The following is a 20253-nucleotide window of genomic DNA, read 5'->3' as shown; positions in this document are numbered from 1 at the left end:
CTTGCTCTGGAAAGTCTCATATTGTACATTTCTCTGTCTGCAGGGAGAAGTATTCCTGGATAGGGACGCATTAGATTGTTTCTTAGCGGAAAAGCTGCATCTCCCACGAGAAAATAGGGCACATTTTCCCCATCGACTTCTATTGGAGCATCTGGGGGTAGATTTAGCTCGTTGTTTAGAAGACATTTTCCAAACTCAGAGTTTCTTAGCACGCCACCATCACTTTGTGATCCATATGCCCCTATATCCACAACTGTAAACCTGTAGTCTGCGTCGCAAACCGCCATTAAAACTATGGAATATGTACCTTAACAAAAAAATAAAAGTTAGTTTCTTCTTCCAAGTTTGGATTTAGGCAAATACCTTTATAATTGTAGTACATTGATCCTGAATTGTGTGGGGATTTTATATATACATGTTTTCCATCAATGGCTCCTACACAATGTGGAAAATTCCATACTTCTTCAAACCTTTCCGCCATTTTCGACCAGTCTGCTGTCAATGGAGTTTCTAGGTACTGAGTCGAGAGTTTTTCCCAAATCTTTTGGCACGTATCTTTTATAATATATCTCACTGTTGAGGCTCCAATCTTGAATGTCACGGATAAATAGCTTACACTATCCCCATTTGCCAGATATCTGGAAAAGTAAGTACATATAGTTATCCTAAAAACACTAAAATTATTTTACTAACTTACATTAGCGTTAAAAACAAACGACACTTTGCAGAAATTGTGGGTCTATTTGAATTTTTGGTTAATTCAGATTCCAATATATGGAAGAGGACATCAAATACTGCGGGCGTCATTCTTACCAAAAGTTGGAATTGTTCCAAGTCAGTATTATATAGTCTTTCGAAGTCCAGAGCAAAGAAGCCGTCCTCATCCCTACGTTCAAAGAGAGGCCTCACCCAAAACCTTCTTGGTCTTGGTAAACATTTCAAAGCCTCATATAACCCGTAGGCAATATTTGCATAATAGCGTATTGTTAAAATATCCATCAAGATAAATAATTTTCCAGATTTTGTTTTCAAACAAATTTCTAATTGTGAGCGCGGCACACATACACATACTATTGCATTCAGAAAACATATGTTTTTTAGTGGTGTGTTGGTGGCGCGTCTCATGTGCGTTAGCAAAATCTAACGCGTGTGACATATCAGCGCGTAACGCATCGCAAAACTCAACGCGCCGTATGTGCCGAGGCCTTTATGATTTCAATACATCTTTCAATGCAGTCCACACGTCCACACGGAGTTATGAAAAATGCACTCTGCTCGATACATTTTAGAAGCACTCGCTTATAGATTCCTAACCAAGCAAGCCAATTTTTTTATCCCTACAGTCGCAGTCTTTTTTTCTGAACACAAGAATGAGTGTCTAAAATTATAAGAATTTGTGTAAAAAAAATAAAGAAATACAAACTAATGATACGAACATTGCTGTAATTCACGAGACGCAAATTATTTTTGAAGTGGAGTTAAGCTAAAAACACATACAACGTTTGAGTAAAGTTTCGTGTCGTTTTGGCCGTTTTTACACTGTTGGGCATGATGCCGAAAAATTCAAATTCATTTGAAATATATGCCGGCAAACACATCAACGCCGGACTTTGATGTCGTCGTCGCCCTGTTGTTGTTGTTTTTTTGTCAACGCCCAACGCAAAACTTTACTCAAACGTTGTGCTTTCAGCTTTAGAGTTTTTTTTGGAAATCTGAACTGGAGTTGGAGGAGAAATGAAAAACCTTCGTCATACTTTAATGACAAACTTAATATACCCTCCATATTATGGTGGAGGGTATAAAATGTTATCGAAGTAAAAGATATTAGCTTTTTGCAGGTTCTGGAACAAAGCAGTAATTTCTACATAAAGAACATTTTTGACATAACATATCCCAATATATCGAATTCATAACCTATTCAATGTGCCTTGTTTTGAATAGAAAAAAAGGAAAACATAAAAAGAAACATACATACATACATGGTACAATAATTCATAGGTAGGCCAGGTATGAGAATCGCCAAAAAATTGCAACCCTGTCGCTATGGCTTAAAACGTCAAAATTGTTTTGATGAATGATAACGGATGACTTAACAAAGAAGAAGAAGAACGAAATGTTGAAATGAAAACAAAACAGAGTTGAATTTTTTGATCAATAATAAATATCAACTCTGCATGTCAACACGGTTTTGACAGATTAAGCCATAACAAAAAAAAAATTGTAATCAGCTGTTAGCTGTGGCCTACCTAAGAATTATTGTACCATGCATACATATATACACACATATTTTTTCGCAGTGATAATTTCTACACACACACACAACATAAGGTTTTTTGCCAACAACTTGAATGAAATTTTAATTAAAATTTTTTCCGAAGGACGTTTTATTCTAAACTTAATGCAAACTAAATCTTTATGAAGGGAATAAAAATATATAAATTGCCCTGTTCCAGAACCTGCAAGAAGCTACTATTTTTTACTACGATAACACTTTTTCCTTTATGTTATCGGAAAAAATAGTAAAAATTAGTAGATTCTTGCAGTTCTGGAACAGACCAAATGTAATATATGTATTTGTAGTTTAATTATACTATTCTAATGTTTGTTCCAATTTGGTGTATGTGTGTGTTTTCATCAAGCGAAGGATTATGAGCCGGTGAACGATTCTGATCCGGATTGAACCTGGATAGTAGGGATAGGTAAGTCGACTTTCAATTAATCGATTAGTCGACTTTTTGCAGTTAAAAGTCTAAAAATTGTGGTCGACTTTTGGCTGTAGGGAAAATCGCATAATCGATTATCTTGTGATCGATTTTCGAGTTTGCCCATTGATTGCTGACTTGGCGGTTTTACATTTTCAAAAGAAAACTCGAAAATCGACGAATAATCGATTTTCTGCGGTTATGAAAAAGTCGAAAGTCGAGTTTTATGACAAGTTAAATAAGGTGTGTACGATAACCCAATAATTTGTACAAATTCGTACAAATTTTTGCTGAATGCTGTTCGATAACAAAATTATCCAGCAAAAGAGAGCGAGTTTGGAGAGATTTTTGGAGAGTTTTGTGACTGAGAACTTGCAAATTTTTGCTGGGAAAATTTGTCCCGCAAAAATTTGCAAGTCTGATCAGCTGACATTTAGTCACCTGTTCAATGTAAACAACTCGAAATGTTATCAATTTTGACCAAGAAAATTTCACAATTGCACATATTTTTAGATTCTAAAGCGTTGTGGATAGGATTGAAACATTAAATAAATAAACTGCAATTTTAAAATTTATGTTTTTGTTCCGTTTGGTTTAAAATATCAAAAGAAACAAAAACAAATTTCATACATTTTCGGAAACAGCTGACTTTCTTGCAAGTTTTTGCAAAATGCTGTTCGATAACTTTCTGCAATTTTTCTTGCTTGAGAGAGTAAAATTCACTGAGAGAGGTTGCTGGAACTGACTGAGTAATTATTGCTGGGAAAGTTATCGTACACACCTATAATCGCCAGACCGGAAAATCGAATTTTTAGTTTTAAGCATAGTACACACCGGCCAACAAAACTGACAGTCATCGAGGTCTATTTTGTTAATGTTAAAGCCCATTTAGATATGACTTCATTAGCCGGATTTAGCACATTATCAGGTTTTATTTGCTAAATCCAGCCAAAATCTACCAGATTTCCCATACAAAAATAAATCCTCCTATTGAGTGGATTTGTTTTAAATCTGGCATAAATCCTCGTATACAACTCTGTTTTTTGCAACATGTTGCTAGAAAATACAAAAAGTTGCAAGCTCGCACAAGAAACAAGGTAGATGCATCGGTCAATTGCTACACTAAAAATAATTTAAAATGTAAAAATTTGTAAATAAGGCGGAAAAATTACATTTATTTTGATGTACAAAGTTGATTTTAATCAACCAAGACTAATATTTACGATGTCTTAACGATAAAATAATTCATTTATTTATTTTAGATGGGCAAAACTGCGATCAAATAATTCTTTATTTGCTCATTAGTTAGCATTAGTAGAATAATGTGCTAACATTTTCAGTATTAAACAATAAATTTGTAATTTGACGTATGTTTTTTGAGACGAATTCAATTTTCAAAAAATCTTTTGACGTTTCAAATTCGATCAGATGGGCTGATGCATCTACCTTGGTAATTGTGCCATGAACAAAAATCAGCTGACTGCCATTTAAATCCTCCAAAATGTATATCTAAATGCAAAGAGATTTGTACTGGATTTATTAAATCCAGTCGAGGATTTATGGCTAGTCTAAATGAGCTATTAAAGTCTAGCTGAATAATTACTTTCCTAATCTCTAAATAATACTTTACATATTGTATATCAATCATTATTACCTAAACAAAAGTTTTTATTTGCCAGAAAATTGTAGCAAAAGTTCGTTGACTGTCAGTTTTGACTGATGGTGTGTACTCCCCTTTAGACCCGAAAATAGAATAATCGATTATTGCTTTCCATTATTAGGCGTTTACACCAGACAGTTTGTCTTCAAATACAACTCTGATTTACTAACACATGCCTACATTCGTCGTTTGTCTCTCAGCTGTCCATCACATGGTTTAATAAGAAAGGTTAGCCAAAGCTTTATGGCAATTTAAATTTTTTCATTCGAGTATGCCTAAAACTTCAAAACAATATAAACAAACTGTGTATGTGTGTGTGGTGTTTGAATAATATGCCAAACAATTTTAAAAACAATCAAATTCAATGATTTTTAAATTTGTTTTTAGACCTTTTGTATGGAAGAAATTGGTGAGATTAGCTTTGAAACAATCAGTTTATCATATTCACAACTCGATTATGTGGAGAAAACTTAATTCTTCATTCATTTTTAGCGTTTTTTACAAAATGCTCAAAAAATGCATTGTAAACAAACCCACTTGTTGCTTTTATTTTGAAGTTTTAGGAATTGAAGAAAAACAAGGGTTCTATAGATTTTTTTCATTTAAATCTACCTCTTTACTTATACCATGGTCCATCAGTTTTTCACAAACAGCCGGGTTGACAAATTTTTGACATTTTTGTGAAAAAGGAGTGATATGATAATTCAAATGTGCTGAAAACAAAAGAATATGTACAAAACAAAATATGTGAACGGAAAACAAAAAGAAATCGGTGATTTTCATTCATAATTTTACAACTGTTTTCGCAGTTGTCTGGACGCCTACGTCACACAGGCAAGTTGTGGGATTTTGACAATCAATACATGAAGTAAACTGTCCTGTCATTTGTAAACGCAGGGTTACCTATCTCTACTGGATAGTGAACTATGAACTAGATTACTGAACCAGTTCAGTGAAAAGAGCTGAACTATTGAACTAGATCTTTCAAATTAACTAGATTGTACAACTCTATTCCACAAGCATCCCAGGCGGGACAAGGGAGACTTGAGAAAGTCTATTGCTTTCCCTGTTCATTTAATGAATATTTTATGTGTTTTCGGTTCAAATTTTCGCGAAAACAAGGAAACAAATGAAGGAAATTTTGTTCATGTTTCTGTCAATTACGATTGGTGTCGTGGAAACAGGTTAATTCGTGTTCGTCGTTCGACAGGCGAACAACATAATTGAAACGCTAGTGTGAACATGACATAAGAAAAACTAATGCTTGGCTTACATTTACGAAATCCACTGAATTTCAACTGTCAATTCCTTTGCGTATACGTCAAATGAAAACTCATACGAAATCCATTGGATTTCATTTGACGTTTAATGCTAAGTTTACATTTACGAAATCCACTCGATTTCAACTGTCAATTCCATAGCTCAAACGTCAAATGAAATCTCATCTAGATTCCATTTGACATTTAACCTATGGATTTGACAGTTGAAATTGAATGGATTTCGTAAATGTAAACTTAGCATAAGCAATGGAATTGACTGTTGAAATCGAGAGGATTTCGTAAATGTAAACTTGCTATAACGTTAATTTTGTAGTACAGACCCAAACCTAACAACACTGAAGTTGCCATATTACAATAGTTATTCAACTGCAACCAACTTCGTTACGATTTGGTTGTCAATTTGACGTTTCATATTGCGAGCCTACGTCTCTTTCTTTTTCCGGTCGGCACTATGGTAAGACTTGATGTGGAGAAAAATCTGTGAAAAATAATTGTAAACAATCGAAAAATTAAAAGTCTAACCAAGCGAAATGATGTTATATATTGAACAAATTCAAGTGAATGTGCGATAACTAAGTGGGATTTTTTATTTACCTCTTTCAGGGTATTGATATTAGCCACAAATACGATCGTAAGGTTCGTAGAACCGAACCCAAATCACAAGATGTTTACCTACGTCTGTTGGTCAAGGTGAGTACTTTTTATACTTCAATTTATGTATTTGTTATTATTCGAGGATCTATTAAAAGGGTCCTTACAGAACGCTTCTGTTTTGTTGGATGTAGCAATACAAACCCTCTACATTGCATTTTTAACAATATATCATTGTTTTGTTTTTCAGTTGTACCGTTTCCTCCAACGTCGTACCAACAAAAAATTCAACCGTATCGTTTTGAAACGATTGTTTATGAGCAAGACCAACAGGCCACCCATGTCCTTGCAACGCGTTGCTCGTTTCTTCAAGGCAGCCAAACAACCTGAATCAACTGTTGTCATTGTCGGAACCGTCACCGATGATGTTCGTCTATTGAACGTACCCAAAATGACTGTCTGCGCTTTGCATGTCACTCAAACTGCTCGGGAGCGTATCTTAAAGGCTGGTGGCCAGGTAATCACCTTCGATCAATTGGCTTTGAAGTCACCCACTGGCAAGAACTGCTTGTTGTTGCAAGGTAAACGTACCGCCCGTACCGCTTGCAAACATTTCGGAAAGGCACCCGGTGTACCTCACTCCCACACACGCCCATATGTTCGATCCAAGGGACGTAAATTTGAACGCGCTCGTGGTCGTCGTTCCAGCTGTGGTTATAAGAAGTAAACAAATACATGGAGGCAACATGGCTCAATGTTTAGTTGTAATTTAAGTTTACTCTTCTCTCAACCAGTAAAAATTGTGACTACATCGCTTAAATCAGAGAATTCCAAAAATAACGTGAATAAAATCAATTGGTTGATGGAATTTTTTAAAAGAAAATATAGTGTGTGTGTGTGTTTTCTATTGATATTTGCAAACATAAACAAAAGAGTGCGACAAAACATATTGGGATTGTTATAAATCAAAATAAGTGATAGTGTACACATGAGTGATGAAAGAAGATACACCATAGAGTCTTTAAATAGCATTCGTGGATTGATATCGAAGTACATATTGCTCTGTTTACGTGCAAGAATCTTCAAGTTTTACCACTTTTTATTCGGAAAGCGTTCCTTTACTTCAGACACCATACAATTCATATGGGAGAAGTTTACAACTTTTACTACTTTTGCCGGTTTTACCACTTTTAAAAGTAAAGGAACAGACCAATTATCCGTAAAAAAGGATATTTTAACTTTGTGTTCAGTTCTTTTATCGTTGTTTAGACAGGGCATTCTTTTTGGTACAAGTTAAATGTTTGGACTGGATTCATATCGATCCAAGGCATATTGAACAGGTAAAAATTTTCTTAATGTTAGGAAAATACAACAAAAATAATTTTGTTATAAAGGGATTAAGCACTTCAAATGCGAACAGCTTGTGTGATACCATTACTTCTTCAATATGCCTTGGATCGATCATAAAGGAAATCTATTTAAACGGAAATTTCGTCCGCGTAGCCGAGATTTGTTTCTGTCCATAGAAACAATAGAAATAAGACTTAATCCCCGGCCATATATTAAACATGTTCCTTCTTAATACAATTTTAGAATCTGGCATTCACGAGCTTTACAATATTGCCTTGGGGTCTGTTTTGTTCCCTTTGATTTTTAAAGGTTTTAAGGTTTTTTCAAGTTTTAATACTTTTTGGGGTTAAGGAACGCTTTCCGAGTTAATAATGGTAAAACATTAAGAAAGTAAAGGAACAAAGCAAGGCATATTATAGCAAAACAAACTTCGAAACAAAATGTGTCATATATAACACCGATTATTCTTAATTACATGGCGAAATATGTTAAAAATATCCGACAAGATTTTCAAGTTAGATGTTTGAATAACAACAAAATATTTTAAAGTGGATATGAAATTGATTAGTTGCGGGCGAAGGGTAGGGAATACTATAGTTTCAGTTGTCACCAAACAACTTCATCAGTTCCCTTTTTCGCCGACTCTGTATCGATAAACAGGTCAATAAAGCCATCTAGCGAATTAAATAAAATGAGAAATTTGCTGTATGGCCCTAAAGCTGTTTACCCTACAATTTGAGTCGAACTAAAGAATTTCATATCCACCACTGTTTTTATGTCGTCTTTGCTTCGCAAAGAATACGAACATAGGAATGTTGCTTCAATAAGCGGGGGTAAAAACAACAAGAAAGTTGTTTTTGCATTACGCATTGGTCAACAAGGACGTGCTGATGCCTATTATTGCTGTTTGCGTTTTTTTATTGTTGGACTGCAGAATTTTACATCTTTGTGTTTATTTCAGCTTGAGTCCATATTTTGCTGTAATTCAATTGTTTGAATAACAACAAAATATTTTAAAGTGGATATGAAATTGATTCGCCCGCAACTAATCAATTTCATACCCACTTTAAAATATTTTGTTGTTATTCAAACAATTGAATTACAACAAAATATGGGCTCAAGCTGAAATAAACACAAAGATGTAAAATTCTGCAGTCCAACAATAAAAAACGCCAACAGTAAGACTAAGACTAACTAAACTGATAGGGGTTTTTTGGTTTGGTTTTGCCGAACGGCAAAACTAAACTGAGATATGTATATTTTTATTGTTTTTTGTAAATTTGATTTTCAAAATGTAATAGGGTGTACCCATAAAATTAGAAATTTGCTACCATAAAATATTTACATTTATTATTTATTTTGATATTATAGTTGACCTTTGGAGTTTATCTTCTTTGATTATTAGTTTAAATAAAATAAATAAATAAACTGATAGGGGTTTTTTGGTTTGGTTTTGTCGAACGGCAAAACTAAACTGAGATATGTATATTTTTATTTTTTTTTTGTAAATTTGATTTTCAAAATGTAATAGGGTGTACCCATGAAATTAGAAATTTGCTACCATAAAATATTTACATTTATTATTTATTTTGATATTATAGTTGACCTTTGGAGTTTATCTTCTTTGATTATTAGTTTGGCTTGAGGCCAAAAATAAAACTTGTTTTTTTTTATTTTCCGATGACCTCAAGCCAAACTAATAACACTATGCAACACTGAAAATGCAAACAACTTCTAGTATGCATTTTTTTAAAGTACATATTGAGGCTACAAAAACCCTAGTAGGGTTTTGTCCTGTCAGATCCAGTTCGGATTTTATGACCTCGTCTAAACCGGGCTAAAACTACAGTTTTTTGCATTTATTGGGCCTTTATCTCAGAAACGAATAGGAATTTGGCCTTGCTGTCTTTAGCAATATTGTAGCCCTAAGCTAGTAGTACTTATCTTTTATAGAACATTTTACATAATTGCTGAAATTCTGGTCAGTATCGGCTAAACTATTGGAAGTTGAACCAAGTAACCTTTTGCTAAAATCTTCCAAATAAAGTTCTCAACAATTCTTCAGAACATTCTGAAACTCTAGAATGCTTACTTCATGTTGTTTCAGCGGTATTTTGCATCCTATCTTTTACAACACGTATTTCAAACACAGTTCACACCAACAGTTTATTCTCTCATTTTGGATTTCACTACATTATTGACATTTTTACTAAATCGTCGTTGAAAAATGTACTGAAAACAACGGCATAGAGGCATTTTACAACAATGACATGTTCTGAAGAGTTGTGTATTACATTCCAGGGAATATTTTTCCGAAAATATTCAGAAAAAATCAACGGTTTTGGAGATACGGTGCGAAATGTATAAAAATTGTGGAATTTTTGCATATATTTTGAAATTTGAGGCAATAAATGTAGTTTTTCGAGTTCATTATTTCTCCAAATATTGTATTATTGTCCTTATCTACACATTTGCTTCAGAGGTCAGAAGAAGATTCGCATTGGTTTCAGAGATATTGACCCGAATTTCTTTAAAAACTCAATATTTAACCATGTTTAGATGGGGCCATAAAATCCGAGCTGGATCTGACACAACAAAACCCAACTCCGGCTTCTTGTCGTTTGGGTCTGTACTTTCAAAAAATCCGCAGTTGGAATTGTTTGCACAAGATCACCTTAAAAATGTTGCACAGTGTAATCAAAGAAGATATTTACATTTATTACATATTTACATTTTAATTCAAATGTGTTCTACTTTAGAGGATTTTCAAAAAGTATTTATGTTTTTACTCAGAAATTTTTTAGGACGACCCCATTTTTCAATATTTTCTTTGACATTAAATTTTCAATAACAATAATATTTTTGTAAATTTGTTAGTTGTTGTAATTCATGCATATATATAAATATGTCTTGATTGAATCAAATATGTATATAAAAATAAATTACATGCTCTAACAACATGTCAAGCTTCTACGTTAAAAATAACGATCCTTTTCAAGAAAAGGCATTTCGAAAATGTGATAAAACTTCCCAGCGAAAAGTTTGCCTCCAAAGAGGCAGTTAAATTATATCTACAAGTGATTTGGAAGTGCATCAAATTATGCATTTTCACTCATGATTTTTACAAGGGAGTGACCCCGGAAAGAGGCACTCCATTGCACCGCATTTTAACTGACCTTTGGCATTGCATTTTAACTGAACCTTTGGCACTGCATTTTAACTGAACCTTTGGCATTACATTTTAACTGACCATTTGGGGTAGAATAGGAGGCAGTCCAGAGCACGTGTTTTGAATAACAAAATAAATTGCATTTATTATTTGTGTAAATCAAACATATTAATAACTTCATTACGTAAATTAACACAAATTATGAAAATTCTCTATTGAATTCAATCGCAAACATGTGTGTTTCCTCCGCTCTTCATTTAATCAAGCTTAAGTGCTTTTGCTTCATCTGCTAAATGGGATTGATATTGTCTTCCCATCACTAGTTAAGATTTCGACATGTAGTCCAACAGCACTCCATTGGGAAATTTTCTTCTCGTGAGTTACCGGAAAAATGTTCACAAATTAAATATTATTTAGTTTGTACCTATTAACAAATGTTTGGAAATGTTAACACGATTATCTCTTTTTGGAAATGTATTCCGCTGCCTGTAGAGAAGTACAAACTGATTTATGTACATGTAGGGAGGGATCTCTAACAACTGCTAATAAAATGTAGTGAATGGAGTGCCTTTTTCACGACTCCGTTTGCACTGCATCCGGATGCTGTTAAATTGTGAGGAATTGGAGTGCCTTTTTCACGACTCCGTTGAACTGCCTCCGGATGTTGTTAAAATGTGACAAATGGATGTGATTCTTTGGATTGCATCCAAATGCGGTTAAAATGTGAGGAATGGAGTACCTTTTTCACGACTGCGTTTGAACTGCATAAAAACATGCCGTGAAAGAAGTAGTCTACATTGCACTACTTCCAATTTATTTTGCTGGGTTGAATTTTTGTTGTAATGACTGATCCAAAAACCAAGCGTTCATCACTTACTCCCATTCGTATATGATTGAAAATATCCCACATACTCGCCTTCATAAGATTAATATTGCATAGAACAGTGTTTCATTTTATATCATTTCTTCTATAAAATTATTAGGTGTGTCTTTTTACGTGATAATTAGTAATAATTATTACTAATGTTGCAGATTTTGACAGTTCTATAGAGGAAAAGTTGCTGAAAAAAATGTTTCAACAACATTTAGTAAGTAAAAAGACACCCCTATTATTTTGTTAGTTAGGACAATTATGTTCAATTTATTTCAATTTTTAATGCCCATTCTTCCGACCTTAGGGCTGTGTATTTTTCATTTAAGGAAATTTGTAAATATATCGTTTTTCTTAATAGAGGAGACGCCGTGCCACATCCGAAATTCATGACTACATGTACCACATTCCACAACATTTCATGAAAGGCGGTTCGTAAGTATCGAGATATAACATACTTTAAAAGTGACCGTGGTCCGGTATTTTGGCCTCAATTATGTACCTAGGATCGGATACACAACCGCATTGTCTCCCAAAATTAATACTGATACTGAGGCAAGTTTTGTTGTACAACAAACGTAACAACAACCACATACCTAGAAAATTGTTTTTGTAAGTAATACTAGTGTCACTGTTGTCACTTTTCTAAACAAAACATAAAGTGTTAATAAATTATTTTACTTTCAAAAATAAATATTTCTAGATTTGGTTACATAAATTTGAAAATCGTGAATGAAAATTCGATTTATGTTAGATTCTAATGTTTCCAACCCATTCCTCTAAATGTATAATTGCAAGCATGAAGGATATTTGTTACAAAAATAGGTGTGTTCGTTTACTCAACAATTTGTACAAATTTGTACAAGTCCAGTAACTTCTTGTAAACGACCAAGGTCTTTTGCATTGTATTGCAGAGTAAACGAACAACATCCAGTAACAATTTGTACAAATTTTAAGTAAACGAACACACATAATGTTTGGCGTCGCTACTATTTAATGAAAATGAAGGCTGCTTCAAACTTTTGTTTTTGAAAACAAAAAACTTATGTTTATTAGGGCTTTAATTTTTTTTATTTAAAAAAACTCATTTTTGCCACCTTCTCTCCATCGCGGAAAAAGTTCTCGCATTGAAACAATTTAATCATTGTCTGTCCTGAACGGAATCACAAATTGCAAACATTATCTTAAATTGACACTAGGTTGATCGACATCGATGTAAATATAGTCCAGCAAAGAGGTCAATATATGCTACCTTTAGAATTGATATATGGTGAGACAAATGACAGAGATACGGAAGCACTGTTCTGGAAAAACATTTTGGGGGTTATCATGAACGGCAATTCCCCCTGAATTTTTTCACTTTCTCCCTTAAGTTGCAACGGCGGAAAAACAAAACTCACGGGGAAATTTCATTCACGATAACCCCCATTATCTTAAGTGATGCATGTAACAAAAAATGACACAAATATGTTCATAATATGCAAGATCGCAGTGTGAAGATCGATATTGGGTATATTATTGAGTTGTCCGCCTTGGCCGCCAACTTCGCTGTGACTAAAATCCCCCACGAAATTGTTCTGAAGAAACGTGTCCATATGTGGTTTGATAATATGTTAGGCAGTTCGTTCGGACTCGAAGAATCATTCATTGATATGATCGAAAGCAATATCGTTTAAAATATGTATAATATTTTGTGTAAAAGTATGTGGTTTCTTATTTAAAATAATAAAAACGATCAAAAGTATAACATTTATGTATGTATATACTAAAATACAAGGTGTCGACTACTGGAACATGTGATGCCGACTATTGGAAAATGATGCCGACTACTAACACAAAAAATGTCACTTTACTTTTTATAAAAATGTCAGTAAAAAATGTCAGGACCCCGTTCTTCATTGCAATTTGGAACCTTTCATTCGAATTTTTCTATCATGACTTAAAAAAATTCTATAAAATGCGACATTTTGTACCATGGAAGGTAAAGGTAGTTATTTACAAACAAACCAGAACAATAAAGGGAGAAGTCAATCGTAGTTGGTTTTCCACCAGAAATTAAAGTATGGACCAATAATTATATTTGGATGTTTTTCCCACAATCGTTATAGCCCGCTAAATACTAGGTGTGTACGATAACTTTCCCAGCAATAATTACTCAGCAAGTTCCAGCAACCTCTCTCAGTGAATTTTACTCTCTCAAGCAAGAAAAATTGCAAAAAGTTATCGAACAACATTTTGCAAAAACTTGTAAGAAAGTCAGCTGTTTCCGAAAATTGTTTTTGTTTCTTTTGATATTTTAAACCAAATGGAACAAAAACATAAATTCTAAAATTGCATTTGACTTATTTAAAGCACAACGCTTTAATATCTAAAAAAATGTGAAATTTTCTTGGTCACAAATGGTAACATTTCAAGTTGTTTGCATTTAACAGCTGATAAAAAGTAAGCTGGCCGAACTTACAAATTTTTGCAGTCACAAAACTCTCCAAAAATATCTCCAAACTCGCTCTCTTTTGTTGGATAATTTTAGGTGTGTACCATGGTACAAATACACAGGTAGCCGCATCGGCAATTGTTGGTAACATAAGGTGTCAAAATTTGACATCAATTCAATGCAGTTGACACATTATGTTACCATCAGCTGGCATGATAATGCTACCTGTATTATTGTACCATGGTGTGTACGATAACTTTCCCAGCAATAATTACTCAGTCAGTTCCAGCAACCTCTTTCAGTGAATTTTACTCTGTCGCATTTGTCTCTGTCTCTGAAAATTTCACGAAAATCTGTTCAGCAGTATTTAATGGGCCGATTCCGTACAGCGAGGCGAGTCGTGTCGCGTTGCCAGTTGCAATTTTTCCATTACGTATGGCAAAAGTCGCACGACGACGTCAAATTTTGTCGCCGTAATGTTCATTTTCCGGCGACAACAAATTAGCTGTCGCCGTTCATTTTTACTAACGAATAAAAATAAAATAAAAATAACTTGTTATCGACGATTATTTTCTATCGCGGTACGTAGGGCATTTTTTAAATTTTGTCGCAGAGACGATAGACGACGCGACATGACTCGCCTCGCTGTACGGAATCGGCCCATAAGTCTAAAAGGCACAAACAAACGTATATGGGATTTTAACCAATTTCAGCAAACCTCAAAATCCTTTAAACACACCCATGTCCCATGTGCTACGTGTCATCTAGTGCTTCGTTGGCAGGTTTGTAATGATAGGTCCTTGGTATTATTCAGAAATGTAAGTAATTATACCCTACACAACTATGTGGTAAGGGGTATTATGTCTTTGTGCATGTGTATGTAACGTGCAAAAGGAAGCGAGATAGACCCATAGTTCCTTTGAGGGATATACATAGAATCACTTTCTGAGTGGATTTATGCATGTCCGTCCGTCTGTCTGTCCCTGTATTTTTGTTCGCAACCTACAGGTCGCATTTATTATCCAATTTGCGTAAAAACTGGGAAGGGTAATTTTTTTGCCATAAGAACGCTATTTATTTTGGTGAAAATCGGTTCAGATTTAGATATAGCTCCCATATATTTGTTTGTCCGATTTTAGGTATTTGGTGACCAATAAAGCTATGTGTCTAGAGATAAGTTTGCCAAAGTATATTGAAGTTCCAATTTATATTTTACTATTCCTAGTGGTGTAGGGTATCATAAAGTCCGCTCGCCTGACTTTGATCCTTTCCTTGCTGGTTTTGAATTACAAATGCTGTTATAACTTGACCCTTATGGAAAATGTTTTTGTTTACGAAAATATTTTAATTTGCTGTAATAATAATCAGGAAATTGTCATGGGGTTTCTTCGCTTATTTCTTTACATTTTTCATCAGGTAAAGAGAGTCGTAACAATTTCGCATACTATTTTATGCGAACAGATGGCAGCAGCAACAGGTCGACGTTTGTGCTTGGCGAAATTATTGTTATTGTTGTAATAGTTTTAATCACTATTTATCCTGATGATGTCTTTCGAAGAAAGACGAAATATCGAATAAAATAATGAATAAATAAAAACAACAACCATCCAAGACCTCGAGCTCGTTTTATTTACTACATTTAAAATAATTTTTTTTTTTTTAAATTATATATTATTGTTTTGTCAATTAACTGAAATAACAATTAATTTTCATATTTTTAAAGACAACTACAAACTTGTTAATAGACCTTTTTATTTTAAAGAGTACATCTGTCGTCATAATTTCGTCCAAACAGTTTTTTGTTAAAGTTTTTGGGATAAATGGTTTATCTCAACTAAAATACGTTGTTACAAAAGTGTCAACGTTTCAAAAATAGTAGACTGTTGCAGATTCCGGAACAGTCTGGTGTGCTGATTCTGTGACCGACACTGTATATCCAAATCTGAACCGATTTCAATATAATTTGGCCAGGGTTTAAAATGCTAACGCCATATTAGCAAAAGCACCGAATATTTGCAGCTTTGCCTGCTAAAATTTCTTCGAAATATGTTTAGCAACAATGAACAACGGCAACGTGTAGCAACAAATTTCACAAAAATATTGCTAGCGATGCTGATGCTATTTGATATTGTTGCTTTAATAAAAAAGCGTCGGGCACGCATACTCATATTTTGCAGCACACATGATCAACACATATCAGAAAAGAGAATAAGCAACAAAGTTTCAACGGATTAGCCATGTTTTCAGCAAACAATTGTTTTTGAGATCAGGGTTACCAGTGTAATGCATTAAAAATCACAATATAATTAATTCCACTTTTTCGTTCAAAGGACATGTGAATTTTTGGTGAAGCCGTTCAAAATATATTTTTTTTTATTTTATTAATTTTCTCGTTTAGAGTTAAGCTTAATGATCTGAAATTATTTGCAAGTGAAAAAGGAAAGCCATGGACTCGAACAATAAACAATAATAATTAGTATTCTTTAGGTTCTACCATATGATGGGAGCATTTTGACTTTAAATGACATCTTTTTTATTACTGCGTTGGCAACTCTAATGACAAAAAACACCCTCTCTGGCTAATTCGCTGCGACGAATGGTCAGCCGAGTGCTAAATATGTAGCGTGGTTGTCGATTATGCCTAACGAAAAAAAGATTAGGCGTAAAAAACGAAATAAGCAAAAATGTACAAAAATAAATATGCGTTCGGTTGCTTATTTAGCCGTGTGTGTGAATATTGTGTAGCAGTTGAAGTGTACAGCTAATGCTAATGTTTTTAGATGCTGGCTTTTAAACCCTGAATTTGGCAATTTTTTTTTGTAGATCAATTTCCGCCACATATTCAAAATTTTATTGATATATTGCCATTGAAAATATATAGCGGAGCTATATCCAAATCTGAAACGATTTCAATATAATTGATTTCAGAGTGAATGTTGAATATTGAGTATTTCGGTTCAGCGATATTTGAGTTCATAAACTTCAAACAAACAAAAACGTACACAGATTATTAAACACTTTATTTAATAAGGAAATATTTCCTCCTCCCAAAATAATACATTATCTACTTTATTGCTAACGTATATAGCCGTATCAGACCTCGATTCCACGTAATACATATTAGCTAATGTTGGCGTAGTCTTCTATCGAGACTTTATATCTCCAAAAAAAGCTTACTATTGTAAAATGGGTAGTACATTTTCTTAGTACTACGTTGTCATATTGCTCCAATAAAGCCTTTCATGACAAAATTGTTGCAATAAAAATCTCCTATTGCGAATAATTCACTTCTTGAAGACAATTGAGAAATGTGTAAATTTTTGATTGCTTTTCTTCAACACAAAATTTTCTTCGTTTGTTAAAAAATGCAGAAATTATGCCAAACTGGACACAAATTCTCTGGTACTGTCCAAATTTTCCTTAGGACTTAGGGATCTTAGCTTTTCCACAACACTATCATTGAAAACGTTCAAATAGTCGTCCATGTAGAATATTTCGAATTTATATAACTTGTTCAGTCTCATAACATTCTTCAACTTAAAAATTTTAGAAACGATGTTAAATCCATTTTGTTTCCGCGATATGAAATACCGTTAATAATAAAAGTGTTGACCATGTTGCATATTAAGTGCACAATATCAATGCCCCAAAGCAAGTTGTATCCTGGGCAAGCTTCTTTATAAAATTTTTCTTGCTTTAATGGTTGCAACAACATAAGGTGAGTCAAAGCTGCATCGCATACATTAAATGCTATCGTCACATAAATGTCTCTTGCTGCTGTGTATATTATTGAAAGCCAACGCTTTAAATCAAACACGTTGGTTTTTTTGGTGCCGCAATGCCTGTCAAGACATTCCAGTCACTTAGTAAGCCACACAAAAGGAAAGCATACACCTCAATACTATTATTGCTGTTTGGAATAGCATCGAATGAAAGAATGCATGCATACCCTTTCATTTGGTGATTTGCCTTCGAAAATTTCCTTAAGGGCTGCTTTCGTCTTCTCTTCAAAAGCAATGGGACAGTCATGCAAAAATAACTCCACATTATCAAGGAGTGGTGATTTAAATTTGAAGAGATCTTGTTCTCTTTGGTATATCCTTCGTGACAGTAAGGTCTTATGAATTACCATCTTCATTTGCTTCTTTGAAAGCGGGTACTTATATATTCCTGCTATGATATACGACCAAACTTGTTGATCGTTTCGTTTGTCATTTCGTTGATACTCATCACTTTCCACTTTATACTCGCAATTGGCTGAATTGTCATTGTCATCCCTTTCCACATTACACTCAGCCAGTAAACCACTGGTTCTCACATTATTGTCATCAGCATTAAGCATTCTTGCGGCTGCTGAAGTAGATGCAGAGGTCTCCATGTCCTCTCTTGGTGGCAATATTGGAAAAGCCCAATTACGAAGATAATTCTGTGGGGATATAGATGTAGGTTCAAAGTGTTGAGAACATACATATTTGTATCGAAAATTATATCCAGATTCATATCCATATGCTTGCTGCAACATGGGAATCCATTCGTCCCTGACGAGGTGGAATTTAATATCCCGGATGGGCTCCATGTTGTTGCAAGAAGGTATAAGACAGGACTTTCTTCGTGGCATCTAAAATATATAATTCTGTTTGTTTACAATCAAACAAAAACAGGAGTTTGGTAATTCGAACGAATTTGAATTCGAATCGTTTTAGGGAAACACAGGCCCTATATTCTAATTTAAACTTACCTTGATAATTAATTGGTTTAAATTTAAAAATACAGTCGAAACAGCTTATAACGTCGTCGTTTATAACGTCATATCGCTTATAACGACGAAATCCGAAAGTCCCGAATTTCTATTCCACACTAATAAATATCGCTTATAACGTCATCGGTTATAACGTCATATCGGTTGTAACGTCGATTTTTTGTAAATATTTGAATTTTGCTATCGGCTATAACGTTTGTTGTATGTTTTATTTTCAAACTCAAACAACAAGAAAATACTAAACATATGCACAACATATTCGATGATGGGATTGGACAGCTGAATTACGACTCACATGTAGGCGGTCTCAAGTCAATTAAGGCTTTGTTCCTTTACTTTTTTAATGGTAAGAGTGGTAAAAGAGAAAAGTGTCAAAATTGTTCAAAATTGCTCTCTCATGAACATTTTTACCAGAAAAGTAAAGGAACGGAAAAATGGTATATCCGGCAGCAATAAGTCTGTCTGGTTACTTTCCCAGCAAGAATTGTCCAGCAAGAACTTTCTCAGAGAGTAATAGTTCATTTAGACTAGCCATAAATCCTCGACTGGATTTAATAAATCCAGTACAAATCTCATTGCAGATATACATTTTGGAGGATTTAAATAGCAGTCAGCTGATTTTTGTTCATAGCACAATTACCAAGGTAGATGCATCAGCCCATCTGAACGAATTTGAAACGTCAAAAGAATTTTTTGTAAATTGAATTCGTCTCAAAAAACATACGTCAAATTACAAATTTATTGTTTAATACTGAAAATGTTAGCACATTATGCTACTAATGCTAACTAAAGAGCAATTAAAGAATTATTTTATCGCAGTTTGCCCATCTAAAATAAATTAACGAATTATTTTATCGTTTAGACATCATAAATATTAGTCGTGGTTGATTAAAATCAACTTTGTACATCAAAACATATTTAATTTTTCCGTCTTGTTTACAAATTTTTACATTTTAAATTATTTTTAGTGTAGCAATTCACCCATGCATCTACCTTGTTTCTTGTACCAGCTTGCAACTTTTTGTATTTTCCAGCAACATGTTGCAAAAAACAGAGTTGTGTACGAGGATTTATGCCAGATTTAAAACAAATCCACTCAATAGGAGGATTTATTTTTGTATGGGAAATCTGGTGGATTTTGGCTGGATTTAGCAAATAAAACCTGATAATGGGCTAAATCCGGCTAATGGTGTCATATCTAAATGGCATATAAGGGGTTTTTATTCTCTTTTGCTAGAAAATTGTAAAAAGTAAACAGACACCTTCCCACCAAAAACCAGCAAGCAATCAGCTGACTTGCCAAAACAGAACAATTTGTCCGCCAACAAAGGAAGCAAACACGTTGTATTTTATTAAAAATAAAAAAGAAAATGAAACAAACCTGACAAATAAATGTACACCGAATTCTATACTTCAATTCCCAATACCAAGCTTTTA

General features: G+C 33.9%; 1 protein-coding gene across 1 annotated transcript; it reads left to right on the top strand.

The window, feature by feature from the left end:
* Window positions 1-6041: 6041 nt before the first annotated feature.
* RpL18 (ribosomal protein L18) lies at window positions 6042-7116 on the top strand. The gene is made up of 3 exons (XM_073987175.1): window positions 6042-6096; window positions 6246-6332; window positions 6484-7116. The coding sequence occupies exons 1-3, from the start codon at window positions 6094-6096 to the stop codon at window positions 6958-6960; spliced, it is 567 nt and encodes a 188-aa protein (XP_073843276.1). The 5' UTR covers window positions 6042-6093; the 3' UTR covers window positions 6961-7116.
* The last annotated feature ends 13137 nt before the right edge of the window (window positions 7117-20253 follow it).

Source organism: Musca autumnalis, unplaced genomic scaffold (genome assembly GCF_047663935.1).
Source record: "Musca autumnalis isolate F117 unplaced genomic scaffold, ASM4766393v1 scaffold_4, whole genome shotgun sequence".
NCBI classification, from domain to species: domain Eukaryota; kingdom Metazoa; phylum Arthropoda; class Insecta; order Diptera; family Muscidae; genus Musca; species Musca autumnalis.
Note: the sequence above shows the minus strand (reverse complement) of the source record. Positions and strands in the feature narration are given on the sequence as shown.

Bases quoted from the DNA above. Each gene is read 5' to 3' on its own strand.
- RpL18 (XM_073987175.1), top strand. The intron at 6,333-6,483 runs GTGAGTACTTTT...TTTGTTTTTCAG, and splicing joins ACCTACGTCTGTTGGTCAAG to TTGTACCGTTTCCTCCAACG.